The sequence below is a fragment of the Pelobates fuscus genome, chromosome 2 (assembly GCF_036172605.1).
Source record: "Pelobates fuscus isolate aPelFus1 chromosome 2, aPelFus1.pri, whole genome shotgun sequence".
NCBI classification, from domain to species: Eukaryota; Metazoa; Chordata; class Amphibia; order Anura; family Pelobatidae; genus Pelobates; species Pelobates fuscus.
The window spans coordinates 406502263-406524375 of NC_086318.1; the positions used below are offsets into that span (position 1 = coordinate 406502263).

The 22113-nt window shown below is 41.0% G+C and overlaps 1 protein-coding gene across 1 annotated transcript; it reads left to right on the forward strand.

The window, feature by feature from the left end:
• Positions 1–48: 48 nt before the first annotated feature.
• Positions 49–16040, forward strand: CRIPT (CXXC repeat containing interactor of PDZ3 domain). The gene is made up of 5 exons (XM_063441471.1): positions 49–128; positions 7850–7915; positions 9659–9713; positions 12095–12198; positions 15895–16040. Exons 1-5 carry the CDS (start codon positions 113–115, stop codon positions 15957–15959), a joined length of 306 nt encoding a protein of 101 aa, XP_063297541.1. The 5' UTR covers positions 49–112; the 3' UTR covers positions 15960–16040.
• Positions 16041–22113: the final 6073 nt, after the last annotated feature.

Below are 22113 nucleotides of genomic sequence, written 5' to 3' on the forward strand. Positions count from 1 at the left end.
TGATTGGTTAACTAAGGTCGCGAGAAGTGACGCCAGTGTTTACCGGAAAAGGCTGCTGTTTGTTGACAAGTTGGACTTCCGGCATTGTGAGAGAATCACTTCCTGGGTAAACATGGTGTGCGACAAATGTAAGAGAATAACGACAAATACACTGTGTTACTATATTATACTATAATCTGAGACTAATGGAAGATATTAATATATACACTGTGTTATTATATTATACTATAATCTGAGACTAATGGAAGATAATATTAATATATACATAGAAACATAGAAACATAGAATGTGATGGCAGATAAGAACCATTCGGCCCATCTAGTCTGCCCAATTTTCTAAATACTTTCGTTAGTCTCTGGCCTTATCGTATAGTTAGGATAACCTTATGCCTATCCCATGCATGCTTAAACTCCTTTACTGTGTTAACCTCTACCACTTCAACTGGAAGGCTATTCCATGCATCCACTACCCTCTCAGTAAAGTAATACTTCCTGATATTATTTTTAAACCTTTGTCCCTCTAATTTAAGACTATGTTCTCTTGTTATGGTTTTCTTCTTTTAAATATAGTCTCCTCCTTTACTGTGTTGATTCCCTTTATGTATTTAAATGTTTCTATCATATCCCCCCTGTCTCGTCTTTCCTCCAAGCTATACATGTTAAGATCCTTTAACCATTCCTGGTAAGTTTTATCCTGCAATCCATGAACCAGTTTAGTAGCCCTTCTTTGAATTCTCTCTAAGGTATCAATATCCTTCTGAAGATATGGTCTCCAGTACTGTGTACAATACTCCAAGTGAGGTCTCACCAGTGTTCTGTACAATGGCATGAGCACTTCCCTCTTTCTACTGCTAATACCTCTCCCTATACAACCAAGCATTCTGTTAGCATTTCCTGCTGCTCTATTACATTGTCTGCCTACCTTTAAATCATCAGAAATAATCACCCCTAAATCCCTTTCCTCAGATGTTGAGGTTAGGACTCTATCAAATATTCTGTACTCTGCCCTTGTGTTTTTACGTCCAATATGCATTATCTTGCACTTATCCACATTAAATGTCAGTTGCCACAACTCTGACCATTTTTCTAGTTTACCTAAATCATTAGCCATTTGGCTTATCCCTCCTGGAACATCAACCCTGTTACATATCTTAGCATCATCAGCAAAAAGACATGCCTTACCATCAAGACCTTCTGCAATATCACTAATAAAAATATTAAAGAGAATGGGTCCAAGTACAGATCCCTGAGGTACCCCACTGGTGACAAGCCCAAGCTTCGAATATACTCCATTGACTACAACCCTCTGTTGCCTGTCACTCAGCCACTGCCTCACCCATTCAACAATATTGGAATCCAAACTTAACCCCTTAAGGACCAAACTTCTGGAATAAAAGGGAATCATGACATGTCACACATGTCATGTGTCCTTAAGGGGTTAAAGATTGCAGTTTATTGATAAGCTTTCTATGTGCAACAGTGTCAAAAGCCTTACTGAAATCTAGATAAGCAATGTCTACTGCACCACCCTGATCTATAATTTTAGTTACCCAATCAAAAAAATCAATAAGATTAGTTTGGCATGATCTCCCTGAAGTAAACCCATGTTGTCTCTGATCTTGAAATCCATATGTTTTTAGATGTTCAACAATCCTATCCTTTAACATGGTTTCCATCACTTTCCCCACTACTGAAGTAAGGCTTACTGGCCTATAGTTGCCCGACTCCTCCCTATTACCTTTCTTGTGAATGGGCACAACATTCGCCAACTTCCAATCTTCTGGGACTACTCCTGTTATCAATGATTGGTTAAATAAATCTGTTAATGGTTTTGCTAGTACACCACTAAGCTCTTTTAATAGCTTTGGGTGTATTCCATCAGGTCCCATTTGTCTTTACTTTTGACAGTTGAAATAGAACCTCTTCCTCTGTAAACTCACGTGTAATAAATAACTCATTTGTCTTTTTTCTTAACTGAGTTCCCTCTCCTTCATTTTCATCTGTAAATACCGAACAAAAATATTTATTGAGGCAGTCAGCTAGACCTTTATCCTCTTCTACATACTTTCCTTCTTTTGTTTTTAATCTAATTAATCCTTGTTTTACTTTTCTTTTCTCATTTTTGTATCTTAAAAAAGTTTTGTCCCCCTTTTTTACTGACTGTGCTATTTTCTCTTCTGTGTGTGATTTGGAAGCTCTTATAACTTGCTTAGCCTTTTTCTGCCTAATCTTATAGATCATTCTGTCTTCCTCACTCTGTTTTTTTTTTTTTTTTTATAATTACTAAATGCTAACTTTTTGTTTTTTACTATTTTGGCCACATCTGCGGAGTACCACAGTGGTTTCTTGAATTTTTTGCTTTTACTGACAAGCCTAATGCAATTTTCTGTTGCCTTCAGTAGTGCAACTTTTAAATAATCCCATTTCTTTTGGACTCCATTTAAATTGCTCCAGTCTGATAATGACTCCTTTACACATATTCTAATTTTAGAAAAGTCTGTTTTTCTAAAGTCTAAAACTTTTGTTTTTGTGTGGTGTGACTCAGTCACTGTTCTTATATTAAACCACACTGATTGATGATCACTGGATCCTAAACTTTCACCTACAGTAGTATCGGATACCAAATCTCCATTTGTTAACACTAAATCTAGTATGGCCTCTTTACGAGTTGGCTCCTCAACTACTTGTTTTAGAGACAATCCCAGTAGGGAGTGTAGGATATGTGTACTCCTGGCACAAGCAGCTATTTTTGTTTTCCAATTCACATCAGGAAGATTAAAGTCACCCATGATGATAACTTCCCCCTTCATTGTCATTTTAGCTATTTCCTCAACTAGTAGATTATCTAACTCTTCAATTTGTCCTGGGGGCCTATAAATCACACCTACACGAATTACTGTGTGATTATCAAATTTTAACGTAACCCAAACTGACTCAATGTTCACCTCACTAACTTTTATTAGGCTAGATTTTTTGCTATCCTTCACATACAGGGCCACCCCTCCCCCTTTCCTGCATTCCCTGTCTTTTCTATATAAAGAGTACCCTGGTATTGCTATGTCCCAGTCATTTTTCTCATTATACCATGTCTCAGTAACAGCGACTAAATCTACACTATCAGTTGCCATTATTGCCACAAGTTCATGGATCTTATTCCCTAAACTACAAGCATTTGTAGACATGACTCTAAGCTGATCATTTTTAACACACTTGCTACAGGCACATTCTGTCCTTGTTTTGGGGGACAATTGGATTGATGTTTTATCACCCTTCTGCCCCCCTCCTAGTTTAAATACATCCTAGCAAAACCTCCGAACTGCTCAATGAGAACATTTGTTCCCTTTTGAGAAAGATGTAAACCATATTTTTTGTACAGTTTATTTCCATTCCAAACAGAGCTACCATGAGAAATAAAGCCAAATCCTTGCTCCCGACACCATTCACCAAGCCACAAGTTAAAGTCCCTAATACGCATCCGCCTGTCATTCTGAGTGTTATGCACAGGCAGAACTTCAGAGAATGACAGTGTGGAAGCAACCTGCCGTATATCATTGGCAAAAACACTAAAAACTTCCTTAACCTCTGAAACCTCATTGCAAGCCAAGTCATTTGTCCCTAGATGGACAAGTACATTCAATTCCCCTTCCTGCTTTACTCGCTTAGCAATATTACAGATACATCTCCTGTCTCTGTGAGCAGTAGCTCCGGGAAGACATCTCACAAGACCACCACTGTCAATCTCCACACCTCTTATGATGGAATCCCCCAACAACAACTGCTTTCTATTAGGCCTCACCATAATCTCCAAGCCTCTCTCCACAACACCACTAGCCTCAGTTCCTCTCTCCACAACACCACTAGCCTCAGTGCCTCTCTCCACAACATCACTAGCCTCAGTGCCTCTCTCCACAACACCACTAGCCTCAGTTCCTCTCTCCACAACACCACTAGCCTCAGTTCCTCTCTCCACAACACCACTAGCCTCAGTTCCTCTCTCCACAACACCACTAGCCTCAGTTCCTCTCTCCACAACACCATTAGCCTCAGTTCCTCTCTCCACAACACCACTAGCCTCAGTTCCTCTCTCCACAACAACCCTAGCCTCAGTTCCTCTCTCCACAACACCACTAGCCTCAGTGCCTCTCTCCACAACACCACTAGCCTCAGTGCCTCTCTCCACAACACCACTAGCCTCAGTGCCTCTCTCCACAACGCCACTAGCCTCAGTGCCTCTCTCCACAACGCCACTAGCCTCAGTGCCTCTCTCCACAACGCCACTAGCCTCAGTGCCTCTCTCCACAACGCCACTAGCCTCAGTGCCTCTCTCCACAACGCCACTAGCCTCAGTGCCTCTCTCCACAACGCCACTAGCCTCAGTGCCTCTCTCCACAACGCCACTAGCCTCAGTGCCTCTCTCCACAACGCCACTAGCCTCAGTGCCTCTCTCCACAACGCCACTAGCCTCAGTGCCTCTCTCCACAACGCCACTAGCCTCAGTGCCTCTCTCCACAACGCCACTAGCCTCAGTGCCTCTCTCCACAACGCCACTAGCCTCAGTGCCTCTCTCCACAACGCCACTAGCCTCAGTGCCTCTCTCCACAACGCCACTAGCCTCAGTGCCTCTCTCCACAACGCCACTAGCCTCAGTGCCTCTCTCCACAACGCCACTAGCCTCAGTGCCTCTCTCCACAACGCCACTAGCCTCAGTGCCTCTCTCCACAACGCCACTAGCCTCAGTGCCTCTCTCCACAACGCCACTAGCCTCAGTGCCTCTCTCCACAACGCCACTAGCCTCAGTGCCTCTCTCCACAACGCCACTAGCCTCAGTGCCTCTCTCCACAACGCCACTAGCCTCAGTGCCTCTCTCCACAACGCCACTAGCCTCAGTGCCTCTCTCCACAACGCCACTAGCCTCAGTGCCTCTCTCCACAACGCCACTAGCCTCAGTGCCTCTCTCCACAACACCACTACACTCTGAAAGTGCAGAAAATGAATTATGTAGAGGAACAGACTGTGCAATATGCCTTGTATCCACAACTCTAAGTCTACCAGATCCATCTGCCATTCCTATTATGTCTCTGCGGCAGTGGCTTTGCAGCAGTTCCAGCCTGAGTTTGTTATATTATACTATAATCTGAGACCCATGGAAGATAATATTATTATATACACTGTATTATATTATACTATAATCTGAGACTAATGGAAGATAAAATTATATACACTGTATTATTAAGTGTTCTTGCATAGCAAGACCACTTAATGTTATCTCACATATATATTATTATTATTATTAAGTGTTCTTGCATAGCAAGACCACTTAATGTTATCTCACATATATATTATTGAGTGTTCTTGCATAGCAATACCACTTAATGTTATCTCACATATATATTATTATTAAGTGTTCTTGCATAGCAATACCACTTTATGTTATCTCACATATATATTATTCTTATTATAGCCAAATTTGCCACCCTAACTCCTCCCACAGTTTTTACACTACATAGACAGAAATATACAGAAACGTGGGGATTGTTCCCGATCGGATTGCTATTACTTTGTGGAACGTTTCGCCGAATGGTTCACGGAATATCGTCGTTCTTGTGGCGAAATTGGTCCCATAGGAATGAATGGCAAAATGTTCAAAACTAGAGTGGGAGCTGGCAAAAGCTGAAAAATCAGGACATGATTTCTAAACTGCCACCACTCCCTCATTTTCAAGCCCACCTACACAAATCTTATATCAAAACTATTCCCGCTAGCCATAGTCCTGATAGTTTTCACGATATGACCATTTGTTTGCAACTCACGCCGTCCATTGACATTCATTGAAACTCCACTCCAGCCAGCTTAAATTTGAAGGGCAATTTCTAAACTGCGACTGTGCCTTCATTTGTAATACTTCAGAGACATACTATGCATCAAAATGTAGGTCTGGGTATTGTGCTTCCCACAATATAAAGCTCTTCGCTGTAGGATGTATAGTTTCTAAAATACGACCGTTTGAAGATGGCAACCGCCAAAATACTCTGACCTGTGCCAGGCTGGAGCAGCACGTGATGTCATAGACAGGGCCTTTTGTACACCTGCTAATGTTTTTATAAATGTATGTTTTAATGTAAATGTGAAGCACTTTGGGCAACAAGTTGCAATTAAATGTGCTATATAAATAAATAATAACAGTTACTCCGCCCACTCCAGTTGTAAACTACTGGTGGAGGCAAGAACACTTCACACAATTTCCCCAGAAATTGTAGCTTTTCTAGTATTATACTATAATCTGAGACTAATGGAAGATAATATTAATATATAAACTGTGTTATTACTATTATTATTATTTATACTATAATCTGAGACTAATGTAAGACAATATTAATATATAAACTGTATTATTATTATTTATACTATGGTCTGAGAGTAATGTAAGATAATATATAAACTATATTATTATTATTTTCTGCTATGTTATGAGACTTGTGAAAGCTACTGTCATATTTAATATATATAGTATGGTCTGAGGGGAATGTAAACATTCATTATTTCACTAATCGTGGATACAGATATTACATTGCTTGTAACAGTCTTTATACAGGGGAACACTATCAGTCACAGCATTAGGATTGTAGCTAAATAAACTAAAAAAATTGTACGTTTAATTCCAATTTTAAAAATGCTGACAATTCTATTTAACATACAGAACATACAGAACATACAGAATTAGAATAAGCACTGTAAGCTAGTTAACTGTAAGTCTTGTCTAGTCATTGTACAGTGTTACCTCATATGTTGGCACTTTTACAGGGTGATGATTATACAGACAGTGATTGTGTCTAGCTATGTATAGCCAGTGAAGGATAAAATTGTATTTTAGTGTATTTTATTATTTACCATTTCGTTCACGTGTTTGATAGCGTTTTTTTTTTTTTTGGTTTTTTTTTTCCTCATTGCTATTATGGTGCACACCCATTGCAGAGCACCCTAATCGGTGTAGCCAGCACCATTGCAGAGCACCCTCAATAGCCCAGACAGCACCCATTGCAGAGCACCCTTACTGGTCCAGATAGCACCCTCACCCCAGCGCAGAGCACCCTGACTGGCCCAGACAGCACCCATTTGCAGAGCACCCTCACCCCATTGCAGCGCTACTTCACAGGCCCAGACAGCACCTATTGCAGAGCACCCTCACTGGCCCAGACATCACTCATATTTTTGTAAATGTTTTATTTCTTTTCATGTGAAAACACTGAAGAAATGACACTCTGCTACAATGTAAAGTAGTAAGCGTACAGCCTGTATAACAATGTAAATTTGCTGTCCCCTCAAAATATCTACACACACAGCCATTAATGTCTAAACCGTTGGCTACAGAGTGAGTACACCCCTAAGTGGAAATATCCAAATAGGGCCAAATTAGCCATTTTCCCTCCCCGGTGTAATGTGGGAGCAGGTGTGTTAGCGCAAGGTCTCTAACATCCACCAGTTCTGTGATGTCGTCATGGAGGAGTGGAAGAGGACTCCAGTGGCAACCTGTGAAGCTCTGGTGAACTCCGTGCCCATTAGGGTTAAGGCAGTGCTGGAAAATAATGGCAACACAAAATATTGACACTTTGGGCCCAATGTAAGACACGTAAACAAAACGGTAAATAATAAAATATGCTAAAATACACTTTTACCCAATGGATTATAGTTTGTTCAAAACACAAGTTTCCTGTTATTCTTTGAGGTTGTTAATGTTGTGCTTTCCATCTTTAAGAACAAGTTTGTTCTATTGGATGGCATCCTGAAACTTAGTATGGAAAAAATAGGGGGGGGGGAAACAACACATTTATTTATTCTTCTGTTTATGGCAGGTGAGAAGAAGCTGGGCACTGTTATCACTCCAGATACATGGAAAACTGGTGCAAGGAATACAACTGGTAAATATATAGTATGTCAGAGTAAATACAGGTACACTTGAAGTCAGCAAGGCATATTTGAAATGTGATGTTTCAACAAATAAAATGTGGGTCATGTCCATGTACAAAATATCTAGAGATAGCTTTATGAGTTTCAGTGACACCAAACAAACACCCTCATTACAAAATGACACCAGGTTGTGCTACCCAAGTCTCCTATGCATCACAGTGATTCCAAGCATCATGCATGCATGGTCCTTGCCTATTCTAAACCCTGGAAACATTCATGTCAGTGTATAAGTCCTTAACCCTTTATCCAGCCCTCTGTGGGCAATTCCATTATAACTATGCCCACTTCATGGGCACTTTCCAGATGGTGGTGTTTAAACCATACCCTGCGGGTCCCAGCTCCACAAAACACAACCACATGTTCCTAATATTGAAAAGCACACATTAACATAGTATTGTTGTTATTATTAGCATTTGTCGATGGCCAGCTGATTCAGCAGCACTTCTTTCAATTATAGAAAGTGGATGTTTGTGGTGGGAAAAAAACCCACTGTAAAAACAAGTTTATAATCTGTATATTTGAGGTAGGTAGCCATATCATTAGGTGTCTTGCCTAAGGATACTTACTGGTGAGGTTGTCTGATTGAGATTTGAACCTGGGTTTCGAGCAGCGTGAATCTAAACATGATTGTCCTAATTTATGTGTTGCTGAGATAGTTGAAATTTTCTCTATAGTTTTCTTGTGTTAATTATTAATTTTGGGTGATCTCGTTCACTATTTATTTTAACATATTTTCCAACCTTTATTGTTTTTTCTGTAGCATTACCATTCAAATAGTGCATTCTGTTTATTAAAGTAACACTCAAAACAACATTAGCACTACAGCGCCCTACCAATTGGAATAGTCAACTCGTTTTTGAATAGTTTTATTTATTTTAACATTGGGTCTAATGGTAGCTGTCTGTCTAAACTAAGCTGCCTAGTACGGGACTTTGCTCCCTAGATGAGAGAGATCAGCTGAGGAAAACTCAGGAAAGCTAATGGAATTTCCTAAGCAAGAGCTTCCAGCGCTCCATAGGAACTAATTGAAATCTGGAGGAGTACCTACCAGGCCTTGGGTAAAAAAACCAATTTTAAAGTTTGACTACTTACAATGGGAATGGCACTCCCAACACAATAACTACAGGGCACTGTAGTGGTGATGGTTCTTGGAATGTTCCTTTTTAAACCGAGATCTAAATACTTTTTAATTTAAGATTTCTAAGGCGAAATCTCCCTAACAGTACATACATATAGTACGTCTGTGCCTGCAAATTGTTTAGTTCACACACCAGATGTTTTCTTTGAAATTTGGGTTGGACCAAAGTTTATACGTATAATCGTTGCCTATTTAGAAAGAACCTGCTTGCGTATTGCTTTGTCTCGCAGAATTAATCTATATGCGTTCCTGTAATTTTGTATTCACCTCAAAACTTATAAATAGGTTAAAAAAAAAAAATAATTACATCTGTATTTACATTTGTTCTGATTAAGCATTTTCCTAGATCTGGATAACATACAAATATTGCTTACAATTTGGAATGTTTTCTGTGTGGCTTTGAGTGTCACAAACTAGTAGAATTATTTGTGTTTTTTTTAATATTCCTATATTTATTTATTTTTCAATTGTTCCTCTTCTAAAAATATTAAATGCTGAAAATGGGTCATTATTGTTATATCTGTATATTTTCTAATATTTTATATATTTACTTTAGAAAGTGGAGGTCGGAAACTTAATGAAAATAAAGCTTTGACTTCCAGAAGAGCCAGGTAAGTAGATTGTTTAAATGGGGGGAAAAAAAATCAGCCGATAAGGTTTGTTTTCTGTACAGCAGGTTTGATACTACTATGTAACATAGCGAAATTTGTATCGTTTTTACTTTTACCGTGTGGAATCAACAATATTTTAATTTTTTTTTAAAGTAAGCACACAACTAGTACTTGTTTTTTTTTTTTTTTTTTATTGTCAATAATAGGTATATTATTATATCATTAACAGGGATCTAATTATTATTTATTAGATAGGTTGCCTTTTGTCATATAGATTACATCTTCCATTTATTATTATTATTAGCGGCAACAGATTCCGTAGCGCTTTATTTGAATATGCATTCCCAAAGTGTAGCAAGAGGAACGTGTACAACAATGTACAAGTCCCTTCAGTAATATTCTGTAATATTAAACCCAGTGGCACTAAAGGGTTTAAATGTATGGCAATGAATCTTAGTTTTTGTTTTTTAAAGAGACACTCTGGACCCCTAAAGCAATTCGTGATGAAAAGATTTACAGTTGCAAAAAAAAGTATGTAAACCGTTTGGAATGATATGGATTTCTGCACAAATTGGTCATAAAATGTGATCTGATCATCATCACAACAATAGACAATCACAGTCTGCTTAAACTAATAACACACAAAGAATGAAATGTTGCCATGTTTTTATTGAACACACCATGTAAACATTCACAGTGCAGGTGGAAAAAGTATGTGAACCCTTGGATTTAATAACTGGTTGAACCTCCTTTGGCAGCAATAACTTCAACCAAAGTTTCCTGTAGTTGCAGATCAGATGTGCACAACGGTCAGGAGTAATTCTTGACCATTCCTCTTTAGAGAACTGTTTCAGTTCAGCAATATTCTTGGGATGTCTGGTGTGAATCGCTTTCTTGAGGTCATGCCACAGCATCTCAATCGGGTTGAGGTCAGGACTCTGACTGGGCCACTTCAGAAGGCGTATTTTCTTCTGTTTAAGCCATTCTGTTGTTGATTTACTTCTATGCTTTGGGTCATTGTCCTGTTGCAACACCCATCTTCCGTTGAGCTTCAGCTGGTAGACAAATGGCCTTAAGTTCTCCTGCAAAATGTCTTGATAAACTTGGGAATACATTTTTCCTTCGATGATAGCAATCCGTCCAGGCCCTGACGCAGCAAAGCAGCCCCAAACCATGATTCCCCCACCACCATACTTCACAGTTGGGATGAGGTTTTGATGTTGGTGTGATGTGCCTCTTTTTCGCCACACATAGTGTTGTGTGTTTCTTACAAACAACTCAACTTTGGTTTCATCTGTCCACAGAATATTTTGCCAGTACTGCTGTGGAACATCCAGATGCTCTTGTGCAAACTGCAAATGTGCAGCAATGGTTTGTTTAGACAGCAGTGGCTTCCTCTGTGGTATCCTCCCATGAAATCCATTCTTGTTTAGTGTTTTACGTATTGTGGATTCGCTAACAGGGATGCATTTGTCTTACCGTGGACTGATGAACAGCAAGGGTTTTGGAGATACTTTTATAACCCTTTCCAGCTTTATGCAAGTCAACAATTCTTAATCGTAGGTCTTCTGACAGCTCTTTTGTGCGAGGCATCATTCACATCAGGCAATGCTTCTTGTGAAAAGCAAACCCAGAACTGGTGTGTGGTTTTTATAGGACAGGGCAGCTGTAACCAACACCTTCAATCTCATCTCATTGATTGGACTCCAATTGGCTGACATCTCACTCCAATTAGCTCTTGGAGATGTCATTAGTATAGGGGTTCACATACTTTTTCCACCTGCACTGTGAATGTTTACATGGTGTGTTCAATAAAAACATGGCAATATTTAATTCTTTGTGAGTTATTAGTTTAAGCAGACTGTGATTGTCTATTGTTGTGACTTAGATGATGATCAGATCACATTTTATGACCAATTTGTGCAGAAATCCATATCATTCCAAAGGGTTCACATACTTTTTCTTGCAACTGTATGTGTGAAGATTGTGTCCTCTCTTCATGGTTGTTTAGTTCAGTGGATCTAAACTCAAGAGGCAGACAATTCTCTAGAGCACATGCCTTGCAAAGACATCCACAGAAAGTCTAGGAGGAAGGGACAGCATGCAAAGGTTGCAGACAAGAGAAACGCTGTTTTTAGATAAACCCCCAATGAAAAACAAAATGCATAATTTAATGCATGCATGTTTTTATTCGGGGTAGCCTACTAGACTGTTTTTTTTTTTGTTGTTGTTTTGTTTTTGTTTTTTTCCCCGGACTGTAGTATTCCTTTTAATAGCAAAGATGATTGGTGTTTCTGTATTTTTTTATATACGTTTTTATCCAAGTATCCCTGCAGGAATGTTGCCACATGCTGACACCAATTTTGTTTTTGATTTGTCAGATTTGACCCATATGGGAAAAATCGATTTGCTGTATGCCGTATCTGTAAAAGTTCAGTTCATCAAGCAGGCTCCCATTACTGCCAAGGTTGTGCTTACAAGAAAGGTAACAAGCTATTCTCTATTCTTTCTCCAGGATGAGTAATAACACACACACAATATGTTACTTTTTTTTTTCTTATGATCTTTGGGGGGGAGGGTTGTGTTTTGTTTTTTCTTTTTTGTGACCTTCCCTATGCTCTGATGGATTTATTTTTTTAATAAATTCGACCAGACAAAAGTTGGGATATTTTAGAAAACAATGATGGGGTCATTCTCAAAGACTCGTTTTTAGAGTGACTGAAATGGGAAGAGGGAAAAAGCAAATCGTTGGAAGTTCACTTGCAGCAATATTCACTAAATTGAATTGTCAGGAATTACAAATATAAGACCAATATAGGAAAGCTGTAAACTGTAAAATATGTTTGTTTTTTGAGATATGAGCAGGTAATTTCACACAATATGGCAGAATAGCCAAGCTGGAAATGTATCCAATTCCTTTCTATTTTTTTATTTATATATATATATATATATATATATATATGTGTTTTCTTTTTTGACAGAACCGTTGCAATTTCCAAATCAATTCTTGACTATTTATTTATTAGCATTTATACAGCACCAACAAGTGATGTTAATGGAACACAGCAAAATAATGCATTGTTTTTGTAACATTTAAAGGGACACTATAGGCATCAAAACTACTTTAGTTTAATGAAGCTGCTTGGCTTTATAGATCAGTTCCCTGCAGTTCTTCTGCTCAATTATCTGCAATTTATGAGAGAGATCACTTTGTTTCTGTTTATGCAGCCCTTATTACATCTCCCCTGTCTGTGACTGGTCTAATTTCCAGACTTTAACATTCTTTAGATGTTTTTATCTCCTTTTCTTTAAATTGAACTTAAACGCACACAGGAGTCTCTTGCAGGGTTTAGGAGACTATTAAAAGAGCATAAGATATGAAATTACAGTTTAAACAGACTATATACAGTACATAAACCTATGATATCTAGGTGTTTAGGAAGGCTGTGCAAGTCACATGCAGGGATAAACAAAGTGATTTAAAGGGACTCTCCAGCCAAGCAGTTTTACTCACCTGGTTCCAGCGCCGGGAGCCTCGTGAAGCCACGCCCGCCTATGACTAAACAGGCGGGAGCGAGCAGGGAGCAATCAGACGCTTCCATTTGGAAGCGTCATTGCTCCCTTGTGCGCATGCGCGGCTTCGCCGCACATACTTCAGAGGGCGGCATTCATGATGCCCTCTGAAGTCCTGAGCGCACCACCGCGCATGCGTGTGGTGTGTGCGGCCGCGAGCTGAGCTGACTGACAGCTCAGCTCGCGGTCTTTGCCCGCCCCCTCTCCTCTCTGACAGGGTGGAGAGAGAAGGCGCGCACACAGTGTCTTCTCTCTCCTGCACACGTCAGACGTATTTTCAAATGTCTGACGTGTACAGGGCCTTTTTAGGGCCCTGCATGATAGGAAGTCCCTCTGGTGGCCGTCTGAGTGACGGCCACTGGAGGTATTCCTATCAATCAATGTAAACACTGTATTTTCTCAAAAAATACAGTGTTTACATTAGATTGCCTGCAGGGAGCTATAGATCTCACCTGAACAAATACATTAAGCTCAGGGCCGGACTGGGGATACAAAGCAGCCCTGGGAAAAAAAATCTATGCCAGCCCCATAAGTCATTGCGCCATATATTGTCGCATGTAATATGTAAGGCTATGTCTTGCCACCCCAGATGATTGAGTAATTATATATATATATATATATTGCTTTTTCTAATATAATATATTGGTCCTTTCAGAGTAAAACATTTAATTATACAGTAAGCATACTCACATGCAGACACAGACAATCTCACTGACACACACAAGCTCATTGATACACAGCCTCATAGACAAACAATTTCACTAATATACATAAGCTCATTGACATAAAAACACAAGCTCACTTACTAGCAGACACATACACACACAAAAGCAAGCAAACTCACTAGCAGGCGCACACACACACAGCTTAATGTAGTGGTTCTGGTGTCTATAGCCTGTCCCTGCAGGCTTTTGAATGTAAACACTGACTTTTCAGAGAAAAGGCAGTGTTTACATTGCTTCCTAGTGACACCTCTAGTGACAGACACTCAGACGGTCACTAGAGGCGCTTCCTGTGTCAGGGCGGATTGGCTGAGATCATCAAGCTTGATGATCTCAGTCATAGAGGCAGAGACCAGCATGACATTGGGAAAAAAAAAAGTGAGTAAAACACTATTTTTACAAACACACACAGACACTACGACTGACACACACACACCATGACAGACATACACACACCATGACACAGACAGACACACACACACCATGATACAGACACACAGTGACACAGAGACACACACACAACACAGACACACACACACACCATGATACAGACACACAGTGACACAGAGACACACACACCATGACACAGACACACACACCATGACACAGACAGACACACACACACACACAGCATGACACACACACAGCGTGACACAGACAGACACACTCCCACTGACATACATACTTGTTGTTACCTGTGTGGGTGGGTGGGCAGACTGATAGGTGCCCCTCCCCTTCTGTGCCCTCTTTTGCCCCCTGTCCTCCTGTGTGCTTTTTAGCCCCTTCCCCTCCTGTGCCCTTATGTAGCACCCTCCCTTCCTGTGCCCTCTTTAGCCCCCTCCCGTGCCCTCTTTAGCCACCTCCCTTCCTGTGCCCTCTTTAGCCCCATCCCGTGCCCTCTTTAGCCCCCCTTCCGACTTGTACCCTCTTCAGCCCCTTTTGTGCTCATCTTTTGGCCCCTCTCCCCTTCCTGTGACCTCTTAGCCCCCTCCCCTCCTGTGCCCTTTGTTATCCCCCTCCCCTTCCTGTGACCTCTTAGCCCCCTCCCCTCCTGTGCCCTTTGTTACCCCCCTCCCCTTACTGTGACCTCTTAGCCCCCTCCCTTCCTGTGCCCTTTGTTACTCCCCCTCCCCTTCCTGTCACCTCTTAGCCCCCTCCCCTCCTGTGCCCTTTGTTACCCCCCCTCCCCTCCTGTGCCCTTTGTTACCCCCCACCCTCCCCTTCCTGTGACCTTTGTTACCCCCCTCCCCTCCCCTCCTGTGCTCACCTTCCAGCCCAGCCAGCCTTCCTGAAGCTCTTCTTGCGGCCGCAGGGGAAGCTATTCTGGCGGCCGCTGGGGGAAGCAGGCTGTTCTGTCTCTGCTCCCCCTCCCTCGCGCGCAGCTTAATGAGACCGGGGCCGGAATATGACGTCATATTCCGGCGCCGGTCTCTTTCTAGCGCGCGAGGGAGGGGGAGCAGAGACAGAACAGCCTGCTCCCCCAGCGGCCGCCAGAAGAGCTTCCCCTGCGGCCGCCATCCAAGCTCTCCATGCGGCCGCAGGACACCCACATTTCTCCCCGGCCCCAGGTGCCGACGGCCCACCGGGAAATTTCCCGGTATCCTGGTGGGCCAGTCCGGCCCTGATTAAGCTGTAGTTGTTCAGGTGACTATAGTGTCCCTTTAACTCCTAAATGGCAGAGATTTGTGTAGTAAGATGGCAGGGGCATGATCTACACCCCAACACTGCTTCATTAAGCTTCAAGTTGTTTTGGGGCTTATTGTGTCCATTTAATAATGACACACATACTACTGACTAACTGGGCTAGTAAAGGATTTTTTTATTTATTTTTCTCTTTTCACACTGTAAACTGAACTAGTGATAATCCCTCTATTTTTATCTTTTAGGAATTTGTGCCATGTGTGGGACGAAGGTTTTGGATACAAAGAACTACAAGCAAACATCTGTTTAATAAAGCCCATTCTGCCTTTGGTTTATTAATTAATTTGGTAAAAGCACCTGCTAATTTTAAATAAACCGTTTGGAAAGGTGATATGTGTAGGGGTTGAGTGGTGAGGGTTTTTAATAAATTGTATTTATGTGTTCCAATTTGATATAATGCAACAGCTTTATAATTTTCTTGTCTAGAGTTAAAGTTAATATTTTCTTAAGTGTGCAGTTCTTGAAGTAGGGAGGGGAAAATCTTAAATTTTTGTTACATGTGTGCAGAGGGATTCTTGTGTGTGAATATCTGGTCTCCATCACCTGTCTCTTTAGTGGAGTGTTGGGGGAAGGCAAGAGCGAGCCGAAAACTAATATATACCAGTTTGTCCTATTTTGCAGTTTTCCAATGATGTACTTCAGAGGAATTACAACACAACATATAGGCAATTGTCCATAAACATACAAGTAAAGGGAGGTTGTTGACTAAACTCCGAAATGTGGAGAAGTAAACTTTGTACCCTTTTAGACAAAATTTAGAGATTTCTTCCATTTCAGTTATTTATATATATATATATATATATATATATATATATATATATATATATATATATTGTTGTTTTTTTTTTTGTATGGAAGTGTCCAACTTACCCAGTTTATTGAGTGATTCCCAGTGTAATTATTTAAAAACAATATTCTGATCAGTGAATTGTAAGGTGATGGGGTAGATAGTTTCCTATTTCCTTGGAGTAAAATTATTGATGAATAATAAAATTATTTCAAAATCTAATTGGAACCTGGAATGAAATCTAAAGCATTGTTTATGACTTTTATTTACCCAAAAGGAACCTATCTCCTCAATATAGCTTATGCAGCAAACGTGCCTTTCTGGCTCTTGAACTTTAACTATATTCTGGTCGAGTTATAATTTCCCCTTTTTAAGCTGATTTTTATTTATTTTATTAATTTTGTTACTGCGTACCCAGTGATACATTTTCAGTGTTTTAAGGGGGAAACATTTATTTTCTTCTTCAGTTATTGCTTTCTTTTTGTCTCTTACATTATGTAATCATAATTCATGTAGTGATAGTAATGGATCTATTAAAATTACATACAGCACTTTATTCTTCATATTTCAAGAAACTTAATTGATGTTTAGTTTTTACAAATGCTAGGGCAGTGATGCCCAAAGGGTGGCTGATGATCATGGGAAACCGTTTGCAAACATCTGGGGTGCCAGAATTAGCTATCACTGATATGAGCATCATGTGTACGAGAGTGCATGTTTTACTGAAAAGTGTTTTTGTTTGCTGCATCAAAAAATAAAGTATTTGGGAAGGACTGATTGGTTTTTTTTTCGGGGGGGGGGGGGGGGGGGGGGAAATAACACATTCTTTGTTTTTAGGTAGAGTGAAATATTTAATTATTTCTAAAAGGGGAAAAAAAATATCAAAAGCAGACCGATTTATTGAAATATATTTGTATGTAAATATTACTTTCTATAATTCACCATTTTATAGGTCATCCCCACATAATGTTTGGATACTCTGGGCACCATGTCATTTATTCTAATTAAAATGATTATGGTGCCCGGAGTCCCATGACACCTTCTCACGGTTCAGTGTTTAACTTATTTCTTTTTAAATGGTTTAATACTGATTGAATGTCTCAGGGCACTTGCAGTGACAGGCTGATCATGTTAGCAAACTGCTCAGCCTGTCACATTTGCCCGTAACTGGTATGCGTTGTTATGGATAAGGTGGAGTTACGTTTAATCTTAATCATATCACCAGTGAGGGCCAGGTTACAAGCAGCTTGAAACTTCCATAAAGTGGGAAACCATTTTGAATGCACACCAAGGCAAGAGATCGAATACACAGGTATACTAATCATTCACAGCAAGCTGAGGGATGCCCATTAATAACTATCTCTGAGGGGTGTACTTGCTCTTATTGGACAAGTGCAGCTGTCCAGTAACAGACTTAATGGGTCCTACACGCCATAGGATTGCTCTGGCATCCAGTCACACTGTTCTTATGGCATGATAGCTGATCATTGACTGCAGAATTGCATGCTGGGATCAGCTGTCAATTGGCTATTGCTGTCTGCCTCACACTGGCAATATGGCCTGTACAATACTTGGATATCTTTGCACACCCTGAAAACACATTTCTTTCACAGATACAAAACATGTATATATGAGATGATGATTAGTGTTCTGTAGTGATGTCCCAAACAGTACGCCGGGAACCGTTCGCCGGCGAACATAGCGTGTTCGTGGTCGCGAACAAGCGCGATGTTCGGTCCTCCCCCTATTCGTCATCATTGAGTAAACTTTGACCCTGTACCTCACAGTCAGCAGACACATTCCAGCCAATCAGCAGCAGACCCTCCCACCTCCATGACAAATAGGGGGCGGACCGAACATCGTGCGTGTTCGCGACCGAGAACTCGCTATGTTCACCAGCGAACGGTTCCTGGCGAACTGTTCGGGACATCACTAGTGTTCTGTTATTCTGGCAGTGTTGCCTACCTCTAATCTCGAACTGTTAAAGGATCACTATAGGGTCAGGAACACGATTTTTAGCCAGTCCAATGATTTCCGATAGGGGCGGAGCCAAATGTCTTTTTGGCTAATCAGGACCTCTTCATCTGAGGAGTGGCCACTTGGAGGTTTCCCTAGGGGCAATGTAAACACTGCCTTTTATCTGAAAAGGTGGCAGTGTTTACATGAAAATGCCTGAAGGGAGCTATTCTACTCACCAGAACACACCAGAACAACTACATTAAGCTGTAGTTGTTCTGGTGACTATAGTGTCCCTTTAAGTAGGCATGGTAAAAAAGGTAGACCCAATATGGCATATATGGTATAACTGAATCCCCATGTTTGGGTACTCGGCACCACTACTTAGAAATACAAGTTCTGGGTGTGACCCCAATTCCCACTTTGTATTTATTTATTTTATTTAGTTGTATTATACCACTAATAACCAAGATTACAGTGTACAGAGGATTTGACCGCTTTTACTAAGTGACACTGTTATAAGAGCACACATTAAAGGGACACTGCAGACCCCTAAACACTTCAAATTACTCTTTTTATTCATCTATTTTCCCCGCATCTTACAAAAAGTGCAGATTGTAATAGAAATTGGCACTTTTTTAACTGAACCTCGTTACACCCCCTTGCTGTCAATCAGACAACCGGTCGTGTTACTTCCTGGTTGTTTATCATAGTGGAACTGTATTCAAAAGGCAGCAATAGCTCAGAGCACCTGCCTTGTAAAGCCTTCTCTTTGACCTACATCTGTGATTGGACAGCCACAGAAAGTCTGGACAGGGTTAGAGGGCGAGGGTTTGCAAAGGCTGCACAGAGATCTGCAGCGTCTCCAAGCTGTTTTTGGATAAACCAATTTTAAAAATGCATTATTAAAAAATTTTAATTCTGGGAATATCTACGAAACAGTGATTTATTTATTTTTTAAAATTTGGGCAGTGGAATGTCACTTTAAATCAGACATATTTTTATTCTAGAAAACAATCTCACAGAAAGTGATAATCCAATATTATTAAATTACCATCCAATACCAGGAAAGGGCAAATCCAGTGCTGTGAATCATTGTATTTCTCTCCTGTCGTTTATCTTTCAAAACACATTAAATACTTTTTTTTTTTTTTTTTTACATTTGGCTATAAATAGCTAATTTCACAAAGACAATTCACAGAAGCAGCGTTTGCACTATATAGGTGCTATACAAAATCCACACATCAGGAAGGAAAATAGAATAGATGCATGGAAACACATAATAATATATTCTCAATCAATTAAACCGTGCAATTCCTATACTATCCAACATTTGTGTTTCTTCATTTCTGTGCATTTTGGCACTATTAAGCACAGTTAACCTGGAATGGTCCCAGAAAAGAGTTTTAGGTCAAAATAGACACTTTTACCAATTTAACCTATTTTCTAATTTAGCTTGGCCTGAACTCGTGTGGTTTAAAACCAAATCTCCCTGCTTTGAGTTTTCTTGGGGTTTTATTGCACTTTATTACACAAACTATTTGGAAATATGATTACATCTGCTGGGAGATCGTTTACGGATCTTGGTGGATTGTATCAACGCTCAGGAGAATCAGGACAGAGAAAGGACATAGCGAAGGTGTTGCCCTAGAAAAAAGCACCCAGGATTGAAAATGTAGACCTCTAAGACATTTTAGTTCTAAACTGAATGAGTAATATGTTATATGAATCTCTCGGTTTTTATAGAGTACAAGAAGCCAAGAGCATTAAAGAGGCAGAAAAATCACATAAGGATCGGAGCCATCTCACTAATAGACTGCAATTTGTGTTTAATTCACAATTTGTCTATATGAAGATGCCTGCACTCATAGCTTTCGTTTTGGAGGTTTCCAGTCAGGGCCGGACTGGGAAAAAAATTCGGCCTGGGCATTTTTTTATCACAGCGGCCCACTAAGAAGGGGGCGGGGCAGAGAGGGTGTGTTTTGTCATCATTAATGACAAACACGCCCCCTCTCAAAGTGAGCATGTTGGTTCAATGCTCTTCCAGGGCAGACCATGCGCAGAGCTCTACTGAAGAGCTCTAGCATGAGAAAAAAGCCCTGTATTTGTTCTGCACAGCGCAAGCAAATTTAATAACATGCTTGCACTGTGTTTCCTTGCAATTTGTCTCTGGTGTCTCTATAAATGGATACCAGGAGACAAAAATGCCAGGAAAGAGTATTGTGCATGTGTTTGGAGCCTGCTTGTGGTATTGTGTGTGTACAGAGTGAGCTGATTTGGTGTGGTATTGTTTTGTGCTATAAGGTCGGTTTTAGTCGTGTTGTGTTTGTGGTGTAATGTAATGCATATGTGGCTAGGGGCTGTAGAGAATGTGTGTATAGGGGATGTAGCAAGAGTGTGCATACAGTCTATAGCGTGTGTGTGTGTGTAAATATGAATGTGAATATATATATGTATATAATATAAATATGTTTGGAAGTATTGTGTATGTGTGTGGTGCAGTGTGTCTGGGGGGCTTCTGTGTGTGTGAGGGTGCGGTGGGTGCTGTGTGTGTGGGTGCTGTGTGATGTGTGTGGGTGTGCTGTGTGTGTGAGAGTGATGTGTGTGTGTGAGAGTGCTGAGTGTGATGTGTGTGTGAGTGTTGTGTGTGTGTGAGAGTGCTGAGTGTGGTGTGTGTGAGTGCTGAGTGTGATGTGTGTGTGTGAGAGTGCTGAGTGTGATGTGTGTGTGTGAGAGTGCTGTGTGTGTGTGAGAGTGCTGTGTGTGATGTGTGTGTGTGTGTGTGAGAGTGCTGTGTATACATGTTAGAAGGGATTGTGTGTGTTTGGGGGGTAAATAAAAACAAAAAAGTAGGCATTATGTACCCCCCTCCCTTCTTACCTTTTAGCCTGGGAGGGGGGTTCAGTCACTCGCACAGCATCCCTGGTGGTCCAGTGGGTGAGTGAACTCTAGCCTGCGAGCTAGAGTTCACTCTCGCGAGATCCGGTCATTGCCATGGCAATGCTCCGGATCTCGCGAGAGGAACCCGGCGGAGCTGCAAGATAGAGCTCCGCCGGGTCCTCTCCTGGCTCCCTCCCTCCATCTCTCCCTGCCAGAGGCCGGAATATACTCTATGTGGGCTGGTGAGGGAGATTTTTGATCTCCCCACCGGCCCATCATTGAAAACAGCGGGGCCGGCGCTCGGATAGTGCCGGCCCTGCATAGACCGGCAGGGGAGATCCTGGGACCTCCCCTGCCGGCCACGGCCCATGGCCACCGCGGCCCACCAGGCAATTGCCAGGTGTGCCCAATGGCCAGTCCGGGCCTGTTTCCAGTGCTTACAGACAAATTGTTCCCTTGTTGTAGGATGCCGCTTTTCACTACCACTACATGTTTTTCATGGAGTATCCCTTTAACAATATTAAAGTGGTACTCCAAACACCTAAAGTGTGTCAGCTTGTTGAAGTGCTTTATATGTGAAGAGTCCTCCTTGACTCTTGAAATTGGCACTGTTATAAATTAACCTTGTTATATCCCCTTTTTCTGATTGAGCTGCATTGGGAAGTCATAGAAAGTCTGGGAGGGATTAGAAGGGGAAGGCTTGCAAAGGCTTCAGACATGAGAACTGCAGCTTTTGCAAGATCTGTTTAGATTCACCCCCAAGGAACAAATTTGGGCAGCG